The 25,887-nt window shown below is 36.3% G+C and overlaps 1 protein-coding gene across 1 annotated transcript; it reads right to left on the bottom strand.

Moving 5' to 3' along the window:
* Window positions 1-9,908: 9,908 nt before the first annotated feature.
* On the bottom strand, window positions 9,909-25,195 carry LOC146139373 (uncharacterized). Its single transcript, XM_083392411.1, has 20 exons — window positions 25,008-25,195; window positions 23,835-24,010; window positions 22,687-22,807; window positions 22,286-22,363; window positions 21,897-22,096; window positions 21,756-21,824; window positions 21,110-21,235; window positions 20,383-20,538; window positions 20,067-20,164; window positions 19,017-19,182; window positions 18,071-18,187; window positions 17,073-17,207; window positions 16,536-16,657; window positions 15,714-15,819; window positions 15,189-15,314; window positions 14,478-14,581; window positions 13,692-13,808; window positions 12,198-12,349; window positions 11,133-11,340; window positions 9,909-9,995 (listed from the first exon to the last, which is right to left on the bottom strand). The coding sequence occupies exons 1-20, from the start codon at window positions 25,088-25,090 to the stop codon at window positions 9,909-9,911; spliced, it is 2,547 nt and encodes an 848-aa protein (XP_083248537.1). The 5' UTR covers window positions 25,091-25,195.
* Window positions 25,196-25,887: the final 692 nt, after the last annotated feature.

Below are 25,887 nucleotides of genomic sequence, written 5' to 3'. Positions count from 1 at the left end.
TGAAAAGTCTACAACCTAAAAACACAAAGCATTTGCAAATAAAATTACTAAACATATAACCACACACAAAAAAACTTACACTTGTTGCAGCACCAGATATTGAAATTTGACTTTCATTCAGGGTCTAAAATAGAAAAATAAAGAAATATATCTGAATAAAAGCACTGGAGTCAAACTAAATTATCGTCAACATAGAATGCAAGCGAACCTGGAAAAAGCACTAAAACACTTTTAAGCAGCTTTTTGCCAGATTAGTTCAAATTTGCATACCCCTGTTGAATTATTGCAATTAGACTGGAAATTATTTGTCCAGTTTGCTAAGGTAAGAATCCTGTATGGAAAAGCATGCCAGATCTTGAAGAGATGTTGTAGGAGTCCGGCTGAAATAATCGGGGTGACAGGGTGCAACTAAGGTAAAAAATGCACTCTGCTTTTCATGCATTTTTATTTTTGGGGGTTGCAGTTTTACCAGTTGAAAAATGTGGCAGGTGCACTGCCATACTTTACATATGGGAGCATAAGTATGACCATATTTTTTTTGATTACGTATGTGAAATTTAGACTATTCTCCGAAAACAAACCAACACCCAGTCTGCATTGTGTGAAAGTGCACGCCATATATTTTTTCTAGAGCAATTTGTGTGCACACCTGTGTTGGTATATTGTGCAATTAAACTTTGAAAAAAACGTGTACAAACAACATGATTGCACACCTGTACAAAAAATTTAGTGTTACACTCCCGAGATGCAGACTGGCCCAAGTCTGGAAAGCATGGCAGATTTCGACGAGATCTCTTGGGTGTACGGCCGAAAAAATCCGGGTGACCGGATGCAACAAAGGTAAAAAAAGTGCACCTCGGGTGCACTTTATGATTTTCCAATGCACTGTGTATTGCATACATTGCACTGCAAACGTATGCCGCACAAGCTTTTTACATAATTGGGGTGCAGTTTACATATTTTTCGGCGTGCACTTTTAAAAGGTTGAAAAAAACTCGCGGGTGCACTTGCCATACTTTCCACAGTGGGTCTGGCCCAAAACCATGTGTGCAAAGAATGTAAATATTTCAAAAAAGAAATGGCCTTCCTAAGTCTACTTTAAATTATTACCGAATTTCCTCTGAAAGTTGGTAGCCTTGATCGGGGTGGAAGCAGTTTTGAATCTTTCTGGTTCGGACGAACGCTGGCACTTGGCAAACGTGTTCGTATTTCTTCAGTTTTTGCGAAAAGAATTGGCCTTGCTGTAGAAGGCGAATTTTCCATGATCAGTGTAAACCACAGTTAGTCCAAAATAAAAAAACTGTGATAAAATAGGTAGCAATAAGGACGCTGGTGGTCTAGAATCCTACCACTTTTTAACGGTAACTAAAAAAGTGTCAAAATTACAAAAAAACAAATAAAACAGGAGAATAAATAAAATTTGACAAACCCAATTGCTAACCTTAACCCAAATAATATTAGCAATATAAACGCTGGACGAAAACGTGGTAGGTTACTAGACCATCGCCGCAGATAAAACAATTTAACTACTATGGCGAGGTTTACTATAGAGTCATAATGCTGCCTGGTTTCAAACTTCAAAAATATGCTTTATCGTGTCACGTTTTTTCTGCTATCGTTATTTCGCTATTATCTTTAAAACAATCAGTCAGTAACACACATAATTAGTGTTGCTAACTAGAATACAGTATCTGTTTCCGAATGGTTTGTTGCTGGATTAAAGTCAACACAAAATAAACATTATTATAAAAGAAAATTGTGCTTTTCGAATCCCCGCACTTTTACTTTTACTGGATTCTTATTGGTTGATAACGAGTGACGAATTATCGCATGAGTGCGTTTGGTTGGAAAGCCAACCCGTTCATAGACATCTTCAAAATTTTGCAAATATCATACTTCCAATTTATTTTAAGCAAACATTGGGCAAAAAACGTTTTAGGTAGGTTAGATTTTAGAGATTTAAATACGGATAGGCTGCGTGACAAACGCGTTAAATTCCGGCGTTTCAAAAGTAATTAGAAAAGGGATTTTTTTGCATTAAACCCAACATAATAAAAGATACGATCGTTGGTAAAAAAGCAACTTCAGAAGGGCCAAATCACAGTTATTGAACATTTGTGAGTGTATCTTTCATTATAAAAATCCTATGTCAAATTGGCAATTTACTGGATATTTTGCAGCAATTTATTTAAACCACTTTAAATCAGGGCTGCGGAGTCGGTTAAAAACAACCCGAGTCCGACTCCGGCCAAAAAAATACACCCGAGTCCAACTGGCCAAATGTAAGATTTTGAGTCCCGAGTCTAGCTCTGACTGTACAGCCTGTATTTTACCCATTTGCGCAACTAAATCAAGGTGGATTTTCTACAATCCACTTATATTGGTGTCATAATTGATCCACCCGCATTACATGGTTTAAAACTATTTCAACATTCAAGGAAATATAGAATTCTATTTGGAAAACGAGGAATCTAACGTTATAGGTTTATGACAAGGCTTTGAGACATGATGAGATTCATACGCGATAAATTTTGCCTAAGCTGGATTGGCGCAAAGGTGAAAAGAGTAACACGCTTGTCGCTTAAGTATGAATTTAGCCATAAAATGTAAATAGAACTTTCTTGCCTCTGATAAAGCCAATATTTCATTAAATAAAATCACGTTAAAAAAAAGAATGATTAGTATTTTCTACCGGTTTTTAATCAAACAGACTAGACATTCATATACCGATATTCATTTCCCGGTTGAACTCGAAAATGCGCAACTGCAACTGAGTTCAAATACATTCAACGATATGGCAACAAAGCGGTCCCGCGAAAAATATCCGATTATACTTTAGCACACAATCAAGAATCGCTTCTTGCTCATTTGCATTTATCGAGATGATTTTGCCAATTTGTGAGGGTCATTGACCCAGCAGCTGTACATGCACAGAAACAACGTAAAAAAACGCGCTAGATCCAAAAAATACAATGTGTTTATCCTGACAAATTTTAAAGATGGAGAGTTGGTACCTGCAATACAAATATAGACTGGCTCAAAGCGAGAAAAAAAATTTAACTCGCATACTTGACAGAAATTGCAATTATGGAAAGCTGTGAGTCCACGCTGCATCAGTAGCCTACATGGACGCAAAGAAAATTTGTAATAAAAATGGTTGCTGTAAGCCGCCCCAATTTTATTGTCTATCTAGTTAAATTTAGACAAAAATTCTAGCTTGAATAGGGCATTTTTCGCTGGATGTTATGTTTATGGGCTATAAAATGTAATTGTGCTGAAAAGATACCCCCAAAATGCAGTCTGGTTTTATGATACCGAATTGTTGTCAAACACTCCACTGCTGAGTTAAGCACTCTTCTAATCTCATTTTCTTTGTTAGCTTGGTTTTCTGTCTTTGCATTTATTTCCACGTGAGTTAAAACACACACAGCACGGATGATGAAAATTTATTAGGCAAAGTAATTTATAATGGACACATATATTACGTCACAATCGACAATGCGATGATAATTTGTTCACTTACATTTAGTGTACTCGTAAGGCCCGTTTACACTACAACTGCACTGAGCTGAGCAAAGCGTAATTTGCATTTAAATTCTATTGTGGCAAGCGTTCCACGCTTTGCTAAACTCAAGCCCCGTGCAGCTGGAAAAAAATACGCTTTGAAGCGATTTTCACGCTTTGCAATACTAAAGCCCAGTGCAGCTATAGAAAAACGTTACGTTTTGTCGCGATTTTTACGCCCAGCGCAGCTCACTGCAGCTCAGCTCCGCTCAGTACAGCTGTAGTGAAAACGGGCCTTTTAATGAAAAATGGCCAATGCGAAATGCTTAAAATTGTTGTGGCCAAATATATGTATATATTTTTTAGCTTTAATTTAAATATGATGTAAGTGCGCAAAAGGAAAATTTTACTGCGCAAATTGTCTGGTGTGTACTGTTAGTTGCGAACCTTTAGGCATCACACCGGACTTCACAGTAGTCTCCCGTCATGCCTGGAATGCACAAACAAAAGTTTGTCCCATCATCGTACTCTGCACAAAAGTCGTTTCTGTTTCCCAAATAGGACCCACACCCTCTTCGACCCACACCGCAGTTATCATGATCAACACAGCAAAACACGGTGCCTGGCAAATCTAGAAAGAAAATACTACATTATTAAACATCTTGTATAGCAGTGCTTCCCAACTTTTTTCAGTTCGCAACCCACTTTTAATGCGAGTTTTATTGTGCGACCCACAATGAGGTATGACCAAAATGTTTGGCATTAATGTTAAAAAAAACTAATTGGAAATAAGATTAACAGTTACATAAAACCTACATCTTTACTACTGTACTGAATAAGTTAATGCGACAAAACACTAATTGTTACGTATGTGTTACATTGTTGCGTAAACGTTACGTAATCATAATGCAATAATTTCTGGACCCACTGGTTGGAAAGCGCTGCTGTATAGCAAGAACCTAGCAAACGTTAATGTAAATTTAGTGTTGTTGTTTGGTTGATACAGATAATATTTTACATGCTGTTATAGGGGGGAAAGCAATTCTTGTCTTTTTAGGGCAAATTTTATGTCGTCCAAATAGAGTGCTTATGGTATTACGGAAGCACTACGATTTGAACTGTCACAAAGATGATATTCATTACTTTCAAAATTGATCTTTCTTACTTTGTCCAGGACGTTTGTAATGCGTAATGAGTTAATGCCTATAAAACTATGATTAATTTATATGGATTGATGAATAGTTCAATTTGTTTTCTTGTGTTGTGGGTTATGATTTTCGACAAGAAGGCAGAATAATAATATGCTATTCTAAATAAAGTTGATGTTTTAAGAACTGTAAAATAACCGAGGGAAATGAGAACATACATGATGGAGAACCCATGGTTAGTTAGACAATAAGTTTTCCATATTGTTTTAAACCAGTGATTCCCAAACTGTGTGCCGCGGCACACTAGTGTGCCTCGAAAAATTGTCCAGTGTGCAGCGAAACTTTTTGTAATTTCGGAAAATAGAGTATTTGTTATACGAGTAGGCATACGCGCACGCTAGACTTGAATACGCACTATATACCCATTACAAATTAATCACATTGAGACATTTACGTATAGTTTGTAAGGGCGATTGTGAAATGACTCTATTGTTGTTCTGTTAAAAGTGTGCCGCGAAATATTTAATATATTTTTAGTGTGCCGCGAGCGAAAAAAGTTTGGGAACCACTGTTTTAAACTGCAATTTTTTTGTTTTGTTAGCACACATCTCACCGAGTTCACAATCCTGGCCGTGGTATCCCAGCTTGCACTCACACTGGTGGCCATTGTAGTAATTCGTACAAATGTGGGTATTGTTGTTACGGAAGGTTTTAGACCTCGTGACTTCGCAGGTCATCTCAGCGCACTGATCTGAATGATATGGAATGCGATCTAAAAATTGGCGTTCGCAGAACAGTAGGCTTAAGAAGATTTTTTTTCTATTTGACATACATTTATCTTAACACTGTTAAATCAAAACAGTTAAAAGAAAAATATAATTTTTTAAGACAAACCGAAAAATGTATTTGTGTATCAAATAAACATCGCCCTGTTCTGATCATACTTAACGCAATGTGCAGAAAAAAACTTCAATTTGTAAAAGATAAGCTAGGTGAAATACCTTAAAATGCTAATAGATAATAAAAGCAGAGGGAATCACAACTTTCTAGTACTAAAAAACAATTTCTGTTTGTCAAAACATATTAATTGTTTCTTAAAATTGATAAAATATCCGATTTGAGAAATTATTCTTTATTTAATTGCGTCTGGCCATCGCCTTATTTGAAATTACGTGACGTTGTTTAACCAATTAAACTATATATTTTTTTCGCAGTGTTTTCAATATTTTGCTTAAAATGTCGCTCTTATGTAGCGAGCAAAACTTCCTAATTTTTATTTTAGCACATTGTACACTTGTTTCATAATAAAACTGCATGTTATGATGTAGTTCGTGTAGATATATCTAAATGGTTTCGTAAAATTATATTTTCCAGCAAAGCCTTTAAAATAATTTTAAACAATTGCCGGAAACTTACCGACCAACTGATTCCACTTGGTTGCCTAACAAGCAAACAAAAACAAGAGTTAGACTTTATTTGTTGTAATCCTGCTTTCTGAACCATTTCCAGGCCTAACTATGATGTCCACCTATCAACATCAAGGTATTCTTAATTTTCTATCCAGCATCTTTGTTCAAAGGTGGAGTAAGATATACCACTATACAGTAGCAGTGGTTCTCAATTGGATTGCCGTGGCACTCTAGGGTGCCAGTTTTAACGCTTTTAGGGGTGCCGAGAGATATTTAAAAATTTTTAGGATTCAATTGTTCCTCTATTGGTGAGCTTCTTAATACATTTTTTGTCTACGATAAATTCAAACGGTTTTTTCAACCTTGTTGCACAGTTAATGTACAGTTTCAATCTCGTTTATTGTAATGTTACAGTTAAAGTCGTTTTAATTTTCTGAGGTAGTCGCACAATGATATGGTCAATGGCGATAATAGAATGCTTATAAATTGCCTAGTATTATTCCTTGACATGTGCTTTCTAACTTATTGTTGATAAAGCTGCTGCGATTATGATTTGCAGCACCAAATACAAAAATATATAGACTTTGATGTTAAATTGTAGAACGAAGTGCTCTAAAGTCTCGTGATTTAATTCTGGGGTTCAAGTGCGTTTTGAGTCTCTTTGTGGAAGAAAAAGAACAACACCCTGTTCTATACCCACGTGGATTACCATATGTGTAAATTATTTGAGTTGTGGGTGCGAGTAAAGTACTAATTAGGGCTGCAATTTAAATCTCTATGGTTGTCTGTGCCAACATAACTACAAGTTGGTCAAGAGTGTAAGCTTACCCAATGTTTAGCTTTTAAAATTAAAATAATGGTAACCATAATTCCTATTCCAAAATAGCCTCTGGCCAACTAATAAGATGCCGCACTAATAAAAACAGTATTACAAATTTCTTACAACTGTCGCGCTGTCTTCTGGCCAGATTTCACTGATTTCCTCCTTGTCGCATTGCTCTTCAATGCACTCCGATTTGAATGAAGCCTCATTATAAGAGTCAACGTTTCTCTTGGCGCGAGGAAAGAACTTAGAAGCTTCACGCTTGCTGACGAAAACGCCTGTAAAAAAGACAAGTAGCCTATTTTGCCAAAAAAAATTAAAATTAAAGTTGACTTTGAAGTTTGTCGAAATTGGATAGAGATTAAAGGCGCGTTATTCAGGATAAGTTTCAAACATAATTTTGAACATGAAATTTCAATGTTATGGAACCAATAAGACATTTTTTATGCGACACATTCAACTAAAAAAAAACTTGTTCAAATGTAAAACGCGATTGTCTCATTATGGCGTTAATTGAATTATACTTGCAAATTGCAAATTTTACCACAGTCTGTAATTTGTTAGTGACTAGTTTAATTTCAATTCATGTTTGTTTTTATGTTTATATACCTGCGTCGTTTCCAGTTGTGAACTTGATGCCTACAAGGAAAAGCACACATACCACTAACAAAAAGTTGTTCATGTTGATTGCACTGTATCAGGCTGAATGGAAACACAAATTTCGCAAAAGAAAATTCGAAACTTTAATATAACTTGCTTTAAAGGAAATACGTTAAAATTTTCCGACATAAGTCACAAAAATAGTAGAGCCTACTTGTCCGAGAGGAAACCGAGATATATTTGTCATTGATGTCGCTATTTTGCAATTTTGGGTGTCAAACGTTTGAACGCAATTAGATTAAAAAATACTAACGTGTGTGTCATTATATCTCCCACCATAGCCTAATATAAAATGGATACATTAACATTACCGTTCTTAAACGAAACATTTTCATGACCTAATCTAAAAACGTCGTTAAGAAACACAATAGCTTTGTAAGTAAGTATCTGACGGATAATACTGAAAGCTATACGAATATATAGCCTAAATACCTATACATATAGGCTATATATATATTTATATATCAATTTTAAAACTGTTCTTCCAGCAAGATTTTAGCAAGTCCACTACAAAAGCACCTACATTTTGACCACCTATATCAAGGATGCGGAGTCGGTTAAAAACAACCCGAATCCGACTCCGGCCAAAAAAAAATACACCCGAGTCCGACTCCGGCCAAATGTAAGATTTTGCCGAGTCCCGAGTCCAGCTCTGACTCTCGAGCTTGTATTTTACCCATTTACGCAACTAAATTAAGGTGGATTTTCTGCAATCCACTCATATTGGTGTTATAATTGATCCACCCGCATTACATGCAATATTTCACATTTGTTATTACACTTTTACAACTTACATTTTGCCGCCTTAACTGTTTTAATATTTGATACTGCGCATGCGCACGTCGGACTCGGGACTCGGGTAGTTTTATGCGGCCTTACTCGAGTCCCGAGTCCGGCAAAACAAACCGACTCCGTCGAGTCCCGAGTCCGACTCCGCAGCCTTGACCTATATGGGCAATCTTCTTTAGGGCAATATTATGGCTACTATAGGCGGAATATATCAGACAGTACTAGCAGTATATTTATAAGCTATCTCAACTGCTCAAAAACACGTCTAGTTATGCTGAAATCAGTTTACGTCATATGCCACTTGCTAAAATCCCTTCTTCCATTTGAATCAATGTTGTTCAAACTGGACATTGTACCCACCAGTTTGTTTTCGGACAGCGGGTAACACTAAATACTAAATCTGAAGAGGCTGCCTCGGCGTTTTGACAACTGTCTGCGAGGTCATTTTGTGTCAACACTTTGTCCCATGCAAATACTTGAACAAGCAATTCAACATCATCGCAAACTCGTGACAACAACAATATATACTGGCATGCAAACTCAACGTAGTCACTTGCCAACAGACCACAGTTCATTCATTAAAATAAGTGTACAACTGACATGGAATCTGGACGACTCATTGCTTGACCATCGCTCCAATTTAAGCGTTTAGAGATATTTGCCATATTTGTAATTCTCGTTTAACGTTGGGAGTCCAGTAAAGAAGCTACTGCAAAGATAAAATTGGACTTATTGAAAAGAACCGTTATATAAAGTAATTGATTTAATTAATTGCCTATTTTAATCGCCGGCCCAGACGAAAATTTTTACATTAAAACGTTTGGTTGTTATTCTAAAAAAAAATTGGTTGTTATTTTTAATTAATTTGCCCCCAAAAGCATCTAAATAAACTTTCAATCCCAGTATATTACCTCCAATCTGAAATGAAAAAACTAGAACAGTGGTTTTTAACCTTTGGCTAGCTGTCGAACCCATATGATGTTATTCTGCTAGCGTTCGTCGAACCTCAAATTTTCGCTCAGTATTCGTTTCTTCCTCCTAGCAGCTGAAACTAGGCATAATCTAATTATATACTTGCATTTATGTAGGCTAAATTGACCAAACTTTCAATTTATAACGTTACGCCAGGGTTTCATCGAACCATGGTTAAGAACCACTAGATTAGAAGAATTGCAAATGTTCCAGCTTTCGTAATTGAAGTTTGAATGCTATACCGTAACTATAGCGTGATGGATACCAATATATTTCGCTACACTATGCGCGGATCTGTAACGTAGCTTGATAAGGATTTTCAAAGCCAAAAAGTTCGAGTAGATCATCTTGATTCAGACGTTTCGCTACGAATAGAAAGAGAATGTATTCAAAAAGGCGTTTATCCATGGCGGCAGCGGAAAAATACAAAAAGAAACAGGACACGCGATTAAGACTGGCAGCACGAAAGGTTCACAGCGCGCAACTGATCTTCACCTTATCAAAGAACGCGTTTTGGGTTTACAGTTTACACCAAGGTCCAGGATCTTCCTCACTTTGGCGAGGCCTGTGACATATATAAGGTGGGAATAAGGGTTTCCAGGCTTAGAAGCGCAGACTGAATCCGGTTCCGTGCTTGCTCATACCGTGCTTGGGCGCAGTGAGTTGAAAGCCCAATTTCTCTTCCTCGTTCTGCGAAAAAAACGAAAGATTTTAATCAGAGTTGGATCAATTACATCAATTCAGTTCAATTACATTACTCCCTTTAATGTTTCAATAATATTACAATTATAATTACATCAATTACAATTTTCGGCATTGAAACTTCACTTTTTTTCAATATCATTGTATTAAGCCAAAATTTTATCAAATTACAATTACAATTAGAATTACACAGAAAGAAAATTCCTCGATTGCATTAAAACCTGTAATTAATTATATCAATTACAATTGATCCAACTCTGGTTTAAATAACCGGGCGTGTCTTTAATTGACTGACTAGTTCACTTTATCGCTTTTGTCTAGTCGTGTGAAGAAATCAAACGCAGTTGCTAAAGCTAGCAGTTTATTGACAGTTTTTCATAGAGAAAAAAATCAAGGATTTCGAAACTCGCTCCCTGTAATATTTCTGGTATACGGTCGTCTAAAAAAGTTATCAGGCACTTGCTTGCGCGCCTCTGCACCAAAACTTGTTCTTTTATTTTACAAAATTTAGTGTTCAAAGTGGCTCTAGAACAGTGGTCGGCAAACTGTGGGCCGCGACCCAAATGTGGGCATCTGAACTAATTTTAGTGAGCCTCGAGCTATTTTTGTACAAATTTTTAAAAGTTAGTATGTGTGGCGTAACTTTGTGTTGTCATTCTAAAAATGTGCATGTCACCAGCCCTAACAAAAATCTGGTTCTCCCCTGTAGTCGTAGTGGTTTTTATGTAGTGGACCTTAATAGCTCTGGAAAGAGTATTTTGGACCGCCACCAAAACGCTTGCCGACACTGCTGTAGAACATGGTAGCCGAAAAATAATGTAAAAAAAACGGCCTGCACATAAAAAATCGTTGCCGTTTTAAACAAGCCGTGTACGGCGCTTTAAAAATGCAAGCTAGCAAGCATTACTTTTTTATTTTATTTATTATTTAAATTTTTATTTTATTTATTTTTATTTTTTTATTATTATTATTTTTATTTTAATACGTTGCCATTTCAAACATGCCGTTTAAAAATGCAAGCTAGCATGCTTTACTTTTTTTTTAATTTTTTTGTTGCTTTTTATATTTTATTTTATTTTTATTAGTATTATTAATTTTGTTTATATAGCATGCTTTAATCCTCACCAGCAACTTGTTGTAACCCATCGCGCCCTCTGGCGCCTTTGGTGTCCCGCCACTGCGCGCGGCCGGCTTTTTGCCCCTGGCCTGCTCGCTCTTGGCCGGCCAGGTCGGGAACATGGACGGTTCCACCGGCTTCGGGGTCTCGCGGAACCATTCGTTGTCCAGGGCGTCCAAGGCCGTGATACGGCGCTCCGGACAGTAGGCCAGAAACCTGCGTGTTTTTTTAATGTCAGATGTGCGTTTCAGCGCTTTGTGTCGTCACATTGAGCACTGTGTCTAGTGGAATGTGTAAATTTGAAAAATGCAGGATACAATGCGAATGAGTTGCTCCCTGGGTTATGGAGTGGTTCACAGTTTTTAATAATTCACTATGAAAGACATTGCTGAAAAGGACATTATAAACGACGTCTGCTGAAGCTATCTTACGTAATTAAAAATCTGTTCCCAAGGCAATATGGTACAGTAATTGCAACCACTAAAACTGTACAACAAACTCTTGGTTGGAAAATAACATTTAGGTCATTGAGGGTGTAAAGCAAAAGTAACATTTGGCATTGGTCTAACATCAACTTAAAACTTTTAAACGACAGTATACTGTTTTGTAAATAGGATTACGATCAAATAGTAATTGTTAGGCATAACCCATGCAACAGAATTATAGTGTATCGCAACACAACAGTTTTATGATATATTTTGTTATTTATTTCAAATAAAAACGCCGCCAAGTTTTTTTTTGTGTGTTTAAAATATTTGGCGACAACAAATTCAAAAAAAGGTTCAAGTTATTCTAAACTGAAAAAAAACAATATACTGTACATCTAATTGCAAATAAATAGTAAAAATTAATATCGTAGGGTACCCATGATTGAAGCAAAAAAAAAAGAAATCAAAAAGAAATCTCGTGAACCAAACTGGAGGTCTCAGCAAGAGTTGTGATAGCATAATAACAAACGCATTATACAGCAACAGAAGTTTAAATGGACAGAAGTTTTAAACGCTTTAAAAAAGGAATCACGCAACTTTCTCAATTGGTAAAGTAACGCGTACGTCTACGAACAGCATGCTTACTTGTTGAGCAAATCGAATCCGACTTGTGAAACGTCAGTGGCGCCGAACCTCTTCCTGAGTACGTTGTAAGGGTTGTGCGCGAATGTTGTCTTCTTCACCATGGGAAGGTCGCCGTAACCCGGCCATATCTTTTCAGTCGGCGTCCCAAGCTCCTGTGAGGATAACAAAATGATAAGATTTTGTTGTTTTTTGTATAAATTTGGGATCGGTTTGTTGGGCTTTAAGCAATCTAATTGTGGATTTCGCACTACGCGAGAGAGGTACATCGGAAGCCAACGCAGACTAACCGAATCTGACGAAAGCATTGGAGAAAAACAACTATCCTGCAGTGAGGTTCGAACTCACGACCTCCAGCCATACCGGGACCGATCTACCATCATTCAAATGAAAGATACACACACATATGTGTTCAACAACCTAGCCCTCCTGAAAAAAGCAGATTCAGAAGGGTTAGATCAAAGTTGTTGAACACAAATGTGTATGTATCTTTTTTTTTATGGAAAAGATATTTATATAAAAAATTATAATGATCTCAGCGAATAGGAATTTTTTTAAATTTTGCAAATTGTCATACAACACTTGATAAATTCCTTAACATAGTCGAATTGATCATCGACGAAAGACGAGTTATGTAAAGTTACTCGTAAATTACCAATATTTGGTCATTCGTCATTGTACGATTTTAAATGTAAAGTACTGTTCTTTAAAAACCAAATATAAGAAAAAGGACAACAAGCAAAAGAAAGGCAATTATAACATATTTTAGATAAAAGGAGTACAAAAATAATTCAGTTTGCAGACAGTTAAAATTTTGTGAGATATTTGGGCGGAAACGTTTTACTGTATACTTATTACCAAGGCTGCCGACTCCCGAGTCCGACTCCGGCCAAAAAAATACACCCGAGTCCCGAGTCAGACTCCGGCAAAATGTAAGATTTTGTCGAGTCCCGAGTCCAGCTCTGACTCTACAGCCTGTATTTTACCCATTTACGCAACTAAATTAAGGTGGATTTTCTGCAATCCACTCATATTGGTGTCATAATTGATCCACCCGCATTACATGGTTTAAAACACTTCATATTTGCTATTACACTTTTAAAACTTACATTTTGCCGTCTTAACAATTTTATAATTTGATACTGCGCATGCGCACGTCGCACTCGGGTAGTTTTACGCGGCCTTACTCGAGTCCCGAGTCCGACTCCGGCAAAACAAACCGACTCCGTCGAGTCCCGAGTCCCGAGTCCGACTCCGCAGCCCTGCTTATTACTAGTCGAATCTCTTCATGTAGACAAGTTTTTAAAATGACAGAAAATACAATTAATTTTAACAAAAAAAAATTCTGCATGAAAAAAGCCTAAAAACTTGCGACCCAACATTCGCGGTAAACTTATGGAATCCCTCTTTAATGTTTTAAACACGAACTAGTTTAAATTTAGCTCAAAGCTTAATCGCAAGCTAAAACCTTAATTTTCGTTAGTTGTAGACAAGTACCTTGAAGATGAGGTTCAGCTGCATGATCTCGGACTTTCCGGGGAAGAGTGGTTTCATGCTGAGGAACTCTGCGAAGATACATCCCACGCTCCACATGTCAACAGCGCACGAGTACTCCTGCACACAACAGTAGCACTATGGATCAAATGTAGTTATGCATTCGCTCGCTTTCTCAATAACGCCTTTAGTCAAAATACCATTTTGGAAGTTTGAACAAAAAATAAGCAATTTTTTTTAACTAAAATGTTTAATATAATTGTAGCATGCAGCCTAACAGTTTTACACTACGTTTTCCATCTTTGCATGGTTCGAAATTGTTAGTTGAAACAACGGGTAAGGTGGCTGGTGAAAACTTCCACTATCAAGCTGCGGCAGTAAAGCCATACGACAACCCATTTCAAATCCTAATTGCCATGGGACAGGAATGTTAATAAAATTTACATGTTTGACTGCGCAGTGTGCACACACCAAGACAACAGATAGCACGACAAGTAAATCACCAGTGTCAAGAAACAGCTAGTGAATATTATTTTACAGTCGTCGCTGTTATGAAAGTAAGCACAATAATATGTCTCGAAAACTGGTTCACCGCCAAAAAAGGAAATGTTTGTGTAGTTTAAATTTAAACACATTAGGTCCATTATCAAATGGTGTAAATTATGGCGGTTCGCTTCACAGGCACTCTTTAGTATGCCGCGTTACGAATGTGGCCTAGCTAAAACACAATAAAACTTCAAATGCTGTTAGTTTTTCTAAGAATAATAAATCATGTTCGACGAAATTTACCTTAACGCCCAACAATAGTTCAGGGCTGCGGTACCAAAGAGTGACAACGATTGGTGTGTAGGGTTTAAGTGGTGAGCCGTATTCTCTCGCCAGTCCGAAGTCGCCTGAAAAAATATATCAAAATTAAAAATATACCTCTTACACAGTTCAACGGTTTAAACCCAAATATTAGGCAATCAACAAGTCATCACAAATTTACAATCAACTCAAATAAGTTAATAAAGGTTACCATAACTGTAAATAAACATACAAACGTAGATATATTTTAGGTTGGAAATATCAGATAGGATTTCGATCTTTCAATATAATTGATAAAAAATGTAAAATTGTTTTTAACAGACCCACGAAAACTAACACATTTCATGCCTAAATACTATCCTTGTACTAAGTAGTAAGTAATACTCTAAACAACATTACCTTAGTCGGCATTTGTGGCCTAATAATTTGAAGTTTATCACGCGAGATGTACAACTATTTGAGATGTGTTGAAACAGAATAAAATGTCAAGTGTCTGACCCTGACGGGCCAAAAAAGATTCACGAAACATAATTAGAAAAATACTTCAGGCTTCAGGTTTGTCCCTAGTACGTTTTCTAATAATAAGACTATATCTTTGTTTGAGATTGGAAATAATTTTAGCTCAAATGATTATTTACTGCGTTAAAATATGGACATAATAAGTTTGAGCCTTTGGCTAAATTCGAGTTTCACCTATTTTTAGAATCCCTCTGTGGCTGAGCAGGAGGTTAGAGGTTTTCAAATCGCGGTGGAGGATCCAGTTGTCATGGAGATGGTGTACTCCGCGGAGAAACTGAATCATCAGCGTTTTAACTTCACCTGAAAAAAGTTAAATAAAAAGGGGAATTAAGATTTCGCAAAAAAACTTGCAATTTTGTTTACTTAGCCGTATAAGTTTGACCAAATACACGCAAAAAGGTAAATATTAATTTAAAAGACGAAAATTGTTTAGTTTTTTATTACAAAACAAAAGTTAAGTTGAATGTGAAATTTAGATTTACTATTCCAAAAACAATTGCACAAAGATATAAATATTTTCGTAAAATCGCGAAAAATAATTTAATACATATTTAACGACGGAAATTATTTTATTTGTTATTTTCACAAAGCAAAGTTTTAGTTGAATGTGAAATTTAGATTTACTATTCCAAAAAAGTTGCACGGAACTAGAAATTATTCCGCAAAATCGCGAAAAATAAAATCAGTAACATTTCCTACCGACAAGAAAGGGTTGTTTCATGGTTTCCATCAAACTTTTCAAATCGTGTTCCACATATTCCATGACGATGTAGATCTTGTCGTAATCAGACCCCATCACAATTTCCTGGAAATAAGCTTGTTTTAGAACGTGAAATGTAATCCTTTTATAAATTTTAAAAACTTGACGAACACTCGCAAAATATATCGGAATTCTACCTTCAAATTTCCGTTTTACCTAGTTGTTTATCATCTTTGATATAACTTTTATATCTATTTCGGTGCGTTTCGGTAGTTCTTATATGTCCTCCTCGATTTTCGTTTTATTGGATGCGTAGCACTTTTTGCCACGTGCGATGCGCCAGTTAAATTCGTTTTTGTAGTTGCGCAAGTAACGTTAGCGATTTATGCCACAATTGGCTTTCAGTCTACGCCAGTCGGGCGAGTAGGTGTCAATCAGCACTTTCCCGGAGAAAATTGCACTCGTATTGACGAGAGGGCGAGTATAAATCTTGACACGGCCAGTTGTATTTCGTTCAAAGATGTTGCGGAATATGACTTGTAAAACAGGCGGCAAAAAAGTTATCCCTAACTTACTTCATTAATCATATCAAAAAATTAAAAAAATTACCAATATTATGCAAATACGTAAACCTCAAGGTAAGATTGTCATTTTTTTATCAAAAAATTCGCAGAAGCTTAGATCAGTTATGGAATAAAAAGCCCTCTAATAGTGATTGAAAAAGCAATTTGTTTGTGAAGAAGTTGCAAAGGAAATAAAATACCTGTTTCAAAATACAACACATTTCGACTTATTTGTTCTTAAGAGAATGTTTCGCATACCAGAACTTTGACGATATTGGGGTGGTGTGCTTTGAGCAGCGTGCTAACTTCCCTCAGTGACGTAATAGGGAAGCCTTCGCGCTCCTTCTCCATTTTTAGGCGCTTCAGCGCCACCACGTGACCTGGCAATAAACTGAAATATTCGTTATCGGGAAAATTTCAATCAGGTGAACAATAAAAAACAAAAGTCGATGTTTCCTTCAGTTTTCACATCTTTTGTTATGTAAACTAAAAAAGAATTACTTCATAAAACTTTTACGTTTTGCATCGTAATTTGAGCATCGATCGTCGAATTTATGATTAACGCGCTAAATTTAGGATAAAAAAATCAAGTTTTTTTTTGGCAGTTAAATCTGTCGATCAATGATGCAAGCAAGGCAGGCTAGAAAGACAACTAGCCTGCGGTGAGGTTCGAACTCACGGCCTTTTGGGCTAACAATAGCGCTGTTAGCTATTTGGGCAGCTTTAGGAAAATATATTCCTTTCCATTTAACCGTTTATGGTAAAGGCAGTAATAAAATACCAACGTCCCTTTACCTTTAGTCCTGTCCTTGGCTCGGTAAACCACTCCATAGGTTCCCTCCTCGATGCGGTTCAAGCAGGTGAACTCGTCCACACTCCTGCATCCCTGGATCGCTGGGAAGTAAAAGGGAAGCTGGGGAACCTCTTCCACTGTGTGAAGACACAAGATCTTGGTCAATTATAGTAGGGTCTCGCATTAACGCGGTTCGGCGGCTTTAAGCTGGTTGCTCCAATTTTTATGTCTATTTATTGCGAATTTCGACAGATAACTCGTATTAATGACAAATGTTTTTTACAGCACCACTGATGAAATAGAAGCAATCTGAGTGTTTGGCTGAAACCATTTTGCCTCTCAGAGTCTCTTCTTACTTTGGCAAGTTGTGTATATTAACCGGTTATAATGGCATGTTAATTTGCATCAAAACGTTTGTTTAACTGATTAACAATCGAAAAACGGCTTCTACCACTTTCGCCATTAAGTGGTCAACACAGCGTATCACACCATTGTTTGAAACAGGACTGCGGAGTCGGTTAAAAATAACCCGAGTTCAACTCCCGAGTCCTAGTCAGGCTAAATGTTTGATTTCGTCGATTCCCGAGCCCGGCTCCAACTCTACAGCATGCATTCAATCCATTTACGTAACTTATATATGGCGGATATTTAACAATACACCTACAGGGTACTATATAATAATTCATCCCACCCACAGTACATGGTTCAATAATATCCACCTTTTTTGCTATTCTACCTTTACAATTTACATTTGGCGGCAATATCAGATTTGAAATTTCGTACTACGCATGCGCACGTCGAACTCGGGTAGTTTTGCGAGGTCTTACTGGAGTCCCGAGTACGACCCCGCAGCCCTTTTTTAAAAAAATATGAACTAAACTTTGAGCCTGGGTAGCAATATGAACTAAACTTTGAGCCTGGGTAACTCCGGTTGGTGGAGCGATGGACCCTAATCGAGGTCATGAGCTCGAATCTCATCGCAGGCTATCCACAAACTGACCAGGTTCAGGTTCAGGAGAGGGGACTAATTCATCTTCCTCGAATTCCTCCCCAACCTCCACTTCTTCCGATTCCGAATCTTCCTTCTGTTCTGGAGAATCGAACTTGGATCGCGGATCTGTGCGATATTGGTGGTAGGGTGATATATGATACTTTGCATTCTGATAGCAATATTTTGATGAAAAATATGACCGTTTGAATAAAATGATATCTTTGACTATTTTGGCTAGTTAATTCTAAACATGTTATATATTTTTAAGGAGTTAGTGCAAATATAGATAACTTAGGTTCGAGCCTTGGTTTGTAATACAAAGCAGCAGGGCTTTTTAAATTTGATTATACACTAAAGTTAAAGTAGGTATTCTAATGCCAAATTTTTGCTTTAAATCTCTAAAATAATAGCTTGAAATGTTCTAACTTCACCCTGTTTGCCATAGCAGTCGCCTGTTTTGATAACTAATTGGACATTCGTATGTTTTGCCGAAAACATCGGACAACGATATAACATTAAATAATAAGTATTGGTCAACGTTCTTTTGGCCGAGGGGTAACTTTTTTTACCGGACCCCTAAAATTTTTTTGGCTAGCGTGGACCACCGTAGGCAAAAATATATTTCAAAAATGACGTCATAAATTTACGTCACAATACAAATAGACTTCATAAATCTGCTGATTTCTGTCCAAAAATGTGTAAAGTGAAATGGGTTCCTAATAGATTCAGCGTAAAACCGTTTTATTTTTAATTAAACGGTCTTCTTTAATAAATTGATTACTTCTTAAATACACACTAATATTTCAATTTGGCGTTTATGGAGCCCCAAAAACTAGTTCACGGACCACCAAGGGGTCCATGGACACCAGTTTAAGAACACTGCTTCAGTTGTTAAGGCAGATTACAAATAGCTGCTTAAATATCCTGCAAGTTTAAAACATCTGCTTGACTTTACCTGCTTCGCTCTCGCTTTCTTCGGTCGATTCGTCCTGGTTTGATCCGGTCAAGCTCCCCTCCTCATCGGACACTTCCTCCCCGCTCCCCTCCTCTTCATCGCCCTCTTCTTCTCCTTCGGAAGAAGAGGAGGAATCGTCGGAGGAGGAGCCGGCTTCTTCATCAACCTGGAGGAAACAAACTCAATCCGTAAAAAACAATTTCATCTTTCTCGCACTCGACATTCGAATAACATAAATAGAGCGAAGAGCAAGATTAAGACTTCAACCAAAACGGTGAGAAACTTAATTTGTTTAATTATTTCAAGAAACAAAACAAGCTTCCAATTTATCAAACGGTCTCCTAAAATATTCCCTCAAGATTGTCGTGTCTCAATGACGATGTTAAGAAAATAGATTTTGCCAAGAAACACATTTTCGTTCTAAAATCATTTAAAATAATGCTAACTATGGTGATGCAAAAGAACAAAAGTAGGAATGAAAACTTTATCCAGTTTTGTTGCCTTGATTATAATGTTCCATGTTTATAAAATGCCAAAAAAAACTTTTTTTTTTCGTCTGATCCTGGTTTTACTCGGGTTTTTGAGCTTTGAGTTTTATTGTCCACATACGCAAAACGTCGCTTTCTTCGTCGCAAGTTCACATTCACCTAACATCAAAAATGTTATCGCATTGAGGGGATCATTTGGAACGTTGGCCATTAAGGGATTAACCTAATATCAAGGATAGTCATAGTCATGCTAAACCTTTCATGTAACTACTTTTATTTTGGTAATAACACAATGAGACTGGTTCTTAGCAAGATTTTTACCAAGATTTACGAGAGTAGCGGAAGCAATACGAAGGTATGGCGCATATTTGTTTAATTTGAACTTATTGATTCTACTGACTTCTTTCTCCTTTTGTCACTGTGGGCTTACTAAAAGTTCAGTGTACATAATTCGTTGGCAACCACTTCGCTGTTAAGCTTACGCTTGGTATTAAGGTCGCCGCGAAAAACAATGAAGAAACACTGCCCTAGAACTTGGCTGTAGTATAACACAACAACTCACCTCAACCTGTCCGGACTTAAGCATCAACTCGTCACCTTCCGCCGTCTCCACTTCTTCCTCGCCACTACTACCACTCTCAGAGTTGCCCGACGAATCTGCTGTATGTTAAAATGGAAATATGCGTGTTTTATAAGTGATTCGCAGATATACTGCTAACAAGAGAATCTCGTTTATTGTCCCGTCACAATTTAAGGGTGCCGCGAACTATTTATAATTTCTGCAGGTTCTACAAGCTAAAAAACGTTGCGAAACACTGCCTTAAACGGTAAACCATTCAAGTATTTTTACACACAAATTAGCAATAAAGTTTACTAACCTCCTGATGATTCTTCGCTGCTGACGATCTCATCTACAAATTCCTCGCTTCTTTCCGGAGCGACCTTCTTAACCTTGACCCGCTCTTGAGTCACCCTCTTGGGAACTTGGCTTCTTGCCGAGGAACTATCGGGTCTCGATGATTCAGGCTCGCGTTCTAAAAACAAAAATATAAATAACGACGAGTTGCAAGAGAAAGTACAATTGATATATCTTCACCGTACAAATTTGAATAGGATATTTTATCTTTTTTTCACATTTCAGGCTTTTGTGCTTCAACTACTGCAGAGGTGGAAGTATTTAAAAAACTAGCCAAGCATTTTTGGTAATTTATTTTTGATGTTGAGGGTTGAGGGCTACTCAACTAATGGGCATCTGTCTACACCTGGACCTACGTTATGTTAGTTGCACAAAACAATCTATTTTATTAAAGAAAATATTTGTTGATCAAAATTTGATTTCTATTACTTACGCACTTCTCTAAAAATTGGAAAATAAAAAATGCAATTTCTTTAACAAGATAGTTACACCGGAAACCTAAATTACTTCAGGATTTTAAAATATAGCGCATTTACATAATGGTAAAATAATTAATTAAATAGAGTTTGGCTACCCTGACAAAAAAATTAAACTATTGTATGACAAAAAAAACCTTTGATAAAGTTATAACTTCTGCCATTTTTTTAAACACAAAAAATTGAAATGTGATTAACACAACATATGTTTACCTCTTTTACTGGATCTTTTGTATAAATCTGACTCAGATCTTCTTGAATGCGAACTACTTGATGACAGTGTTGAGCTGCGACTCGAGGATGGAACAACAAAATCTGATGCCGACCTGTCATGCTTGGCTACACGAAAAACCATACCATAGTCCATAAGTGAAACAAAGCCAAGAAGTCATCACTAAAATCAAGTAAGGGGAAATTCCGACAACTGTAATATTGTTACGGCTGTAGTAATACCATGTCAAACGTATAACCAAATATGCTAGAACTGCTTTTGCAGTGACACTTTCTAAACATGTAACCTAATCTGCACAACAAAAATACATTCGAAGACTAAAACATACTGTATTTCAGAGACCTAAATATGGAAAAATGATTTAAAGATTTCAAACCTTTTGTGGCAATCCTACATAAGGTATACTCTCTTTTTGTACCATTATATTGCATTAAAATACAAAGACTTGTGGCTAGCATTGTAACAAATATTTTTGTTACTTAATTTTCAGTTTGGTACACAAAACAAAAATGAGTAAATCATACAGCGATAGTTAGGAGATATGGTACGGGACCAAATATACGTAGAGAACTCTTAGGGGGATTCTTACAGCAAAAATTAAAGTAATTTTTACTGCTTTATACTCACATCTGCCACTAGATCTTTCAAACTTCTTATCTTCGTCGTACTTCCTTATTATAAGTGGCAAGCGTGAACCTTGAAAAACAAAAAAAAATTATGTAAAAAAAATCAATTTAAAAAAATGACTCCCGAAAAAATGGTCCCTACTTGGTTTTGATTCCTCCCTTATCCGTTCTATCCTGCTTCTAGCATCTTCTGGTTTACTTGAATAGGCAGCTGGGTAACGTTTCTCCTCGCGAGGTTTCGAGTATGACCCTCTGTCTCCATCATCTGGATAGTGCGATCTGTAGCGATCCCGCTTTGGATCCAAGTCGCGCTTCGATGGGTACGTGGACCTGCTTCCACCCCTTTGGTACAACCAAAAAAAAAAATACATTAAAAAAGTTAAATACCTACTCTGACCATTTTTTCCAAATTAACCTGTTTTTTTTATAACCTGGTCTAAATGTTTTAATAGTTTAGTTTAAATGTGGAGTTAATAGGGAATATTTATCTTGAAATGAAATTACGAACTACAAAAAGTTACGAGTAACAACCTGTCAGAATGAGATTTGTATTCGTAAGATTTTGTTCTTTCATGCTCTGGGCGTGATTTTGAGTCAGGTCTGGAACTCCTAAATACACAATTTAGAATATTGGTTAATTATTTTAAGTGCAGTTGTGCTAAACAAGTTTGTGGTCAAGGCAAGGAAAAAACTCTGTTTGTAAAAACCTATATAAATATATATATATATATTTATTTTACTGTTTTGCTAAGTTAAGATAATGTTTTTTTAACATCCAACTCTGGAGAGATGTCAGATTATTTATTCTGATAGTGCTGCCTACTCAAAATTTTGACAAAAACTACCACCAGTCCTGCAATTTGTTTTAAGTCACTAGCCAACCATGGAAAAAGTATTTCCTGGTATCAATAAGCCATCATACAATTAATCACCTTTCAGTTGCTCTGCTTGACTGGTAATCTTTTCTTGGCCCAAGTCTGTCAGTTATTTCGCCGGATCTTCGCTCAGTGGGCTCATCAGGAAATCTACCATCAGAAGTGCGACTTGGCTTTTCTGTACAAATATTGGATGGACTTTTTGAACACGAAAAAGGTACCAAGCAGAATAAACTTAACAAGGTGAACTTCTCCTTGTGAAGGACAAATTGGGTTCAAACTAAGTTAAAGTCTACCCACTGGAAATTTTACTTGCAAAATTTGGTAAGGTTTTTAGAACTATTACTTTAACTTATCATAAACAAGGTAACCGTTTTAGTCAAATATAGAAAACCTAAAAAGGTTGAATGAACAGTGATAGATAATAATTTAATTTTCTTTTTTATCGAAGGATTGGGAGCAGTGGTTCTCAATATCTAAGCGAAATATGAAAACTTGATTTCTAAGGGAAACACAAAAAGATTAAGCAGTTAAATAAATAACATTTGAATTAATAGCAACAAATCCATATAAACAGCAAACAAATTAAATGCAATTCAATTCAAAATTAATTTCGGCTCATGTGTTATTGCATGGTAGTTTGACCGCACACAACAGTATATCCAATGATACATTGTGCTGTCATAGAAGACTGTTCATGTTAAATTTACTGAAACGATTTGTTAATAACTGTGAGACATTGATGCAAAGCATGAATGTATTGTTACTAGTAGAATAAGTTAGTTAAATTTTATCAAGATTTAAGTATAATGGAATATCACGTCTTAAGCAAAAGACAAGGACAATTTATCCAATTCAAGACAGTTAAGTCTCATAGTTGAGAGATACTGACTTGCCAGTCTGGCAGATCTCACAGGTCACAGTCGAAAAAACAAGGTGTTTGGGTGCAACAAAAGTAAAAAAAGTGCACTTTGGGTGCACTTTATGACTTTCCCATGCACTCTGTATTGTATACATTGAATTCTCAACATCTGCAGATGCGATAAATAAGGGTGAACAAGCGTTTAATATATTTGGGGTGTAGTTGAGATGTTTTCGGGGTGCACTTTTAAAAGGTTAAAAAAATTCGCAGTGCATTTCCACATTCTTTTAACAGTGGCTGACTTGGAGACATGTCTCTAAACAAAATGACACAAGATAGGAACCTCGGATTTTGACTTCACGCTCCCGTTCCGGCGATCGGCTTGCCGTCTTCTTTTTCTTCTTCTCCTCCTTTGCAACCTTGTGTTTCTTGTGATGGCGCTTGGACTTCTTGTTGGTGACAGGAGGAGGTTTTATGTCGAGAACTTCCTCTTCTTCATCTTCTACCATCGACATTGTCCTAGATTCAAAAAGAGTCACATTTCAAATAACAAATTGATTTCCTAAGCAAAGAATTGTATATTCACGATAGGTATATCCATATTCAAGCAATCCAAATATTCCAATAAAAATACAAATTCCTATTTATTTTTTTAGACTAATCTAAAGGCTGGCACACTAGACACATTAACGTCTAGCATTAGCGTCCGGCGTCAAACGCTAGTGTCGTCGACTTCACACATAACACGTTGCCAATGTTAACAGCAAATTTTCTCGCTTTTACCCGAAAGCGTCAAAGTTGAATTATTTCAAAAGCGTTTTGACGCATCTAGTGTGAACCAACCTTTAGGCAGCCATGAGTTATGTTTAAAGCATTAGGTCAATTGCCATTAGGGGGATGACACAATACTTTTAAATAACTTTTGTATGTGGATGAGTAAATGACTAATTTTTCATTTAAATAAATTTTTGGGCGCTTTTTTACTTTTGTACGTGAAAATTAATAAAACAAAACTTTCTTAAAATGCAGCATACCACAACGCATATTGTTTGGGTTAGGGTTAGCGTTTGGTTGAGGGTGGGTCAAGTTATTATTAATAATAAACATAATATTACTTGACCCACCCTCAACAATACGCTAACCCGCACCCTACCCCAAACAATATGCGTTGTGGTATGCGGTATTATTTTGTTTTGTTTTTTGCATAACTTTTCATGTACATAAGTAAAAGAGCGCCGATTTTTTATTCTTTGTATTAGTTTTTGGGAATGTTCAAGAATTATACCACAGTGCTAAAATAGCTATTAATGCAACACACAATATTTGGGTTAGGGTTAGCGTTTAGGTGTGAGTGGGAGTATTATTATTTTATTATTTACGAAATTGCTTAACCAAACCAAACTCAAAGGCTCTGGCTCCCTAACCTAAATATTGTTTGTAGTGGTATAGGATTCTAGAACAGCGCCATTTTTTTTTATTCTGTGAATATAACAAAATACAATGAAAGGTTAAATACCTTTTTGCTCCACTTGGCTTGCTTTCACCAGTCTCTTGCTTTTCTTCATTCTCAATTAGTTCACCTTCTTCCATAGCTTCCATTATAACAAAATACTCAAGAGAAGCCTGATACAGTTATCCAATTAATCTTGTTTCTTGAGTCAACCAAGATTGGATAAACAGCTTTCGTAGATAGATAAAACTATACCTAATACGTTAATTAGCTTTTTTTCTAAAATTAATTATTTGGAAAACTAGGATGTTTTATGTGCTACGAGGTAACATTGATTAAATAGACAATTGGCGCCATTTTATGTCTGTCTATGCTTCACCAGTGACAACCAAAAAAATTTGGTCACCACTAAGTTGGATTCCAGTAAAATCAGTTTTTGTTTGGTGTTTTTGAGGATAACTAGATATAGCAATTGAAACTGTGAACATTCGAATTGAGTTTATGTGTTTCTCGTTAGGTATTTTTTTGTTTCACTCGTTACTACGGATGAATTAAACATTGGAAAGCAACCGGTAAAACAAAAATACACAGGTTAATGGTTTCCATGATCCGTTTGGTGGTTTGATGCTCCACTAGTTTTTTACAGGTTGATGTAAAATTAATGAGCAAAATTCGAACATTATTACCAATCCAAAGAAGTTCTATATCGAAAATTTTCAACTTGTTAAAGTTGTTAACTTAACTCTGACATAAAATGTCGGAAAAATATTCCAAAGTCATATGTCACATGTAAAACATTTTTGTTGATTTCAGTTTTGAGTGCTTTCGTTTGTGTAAATGTACAAATGTGTTTGAAATGAGACTTGCAACTCGTAAGTGTTTATTTATTATTTCTTGCTCTGTTAAAATCAATAATTTTTTTAAAACCTTTTATTTTCGTTTTCAG

This window comes from Ascidiella aspersa, chromosome 6, assembly GCF_963924565.1.
Source record: "Ascidiella aspersa chromosome 6, kaAscAspe10.2, whole genome shotgun sequence".
Taxonomy (NCBI): domain Eukaryota; kingdom Metazoa; phylum Chordata; class Ascidiacea; order Phlebobranchia; family Ascidiidae; genus Ascidiella; species Ascidiella aspersa.
The sequence above is the reverse complement of the archived record's forward strand: the minus strand, read 5'-3'. Positions and strand labels throughout refer to the sequence as shown.

Coding starts and splice junctions, on each gene's coding strand:
- LOC146139373 (XM_083392411.1), bottom strand. CDS start 25,090: ATGGAAGCTATGGAAGAAGGTGAACTAATTGAGAATGAAGAAAAGCAA. Junction 20,165..20,382: donor CAGCGAAGAATCATCAGGAG/GTTAGTAAACTT, acceptor TTTAACATACAG/CAGATTCGTCGGGCAACTCT. Junction 12,350..13,691: donor AGCTGAACCTCATCTTCAAG/GTACTTGTCTAC, acceptor TTATCCTCACAG/GAGCTTGGGACGCCGACTGA.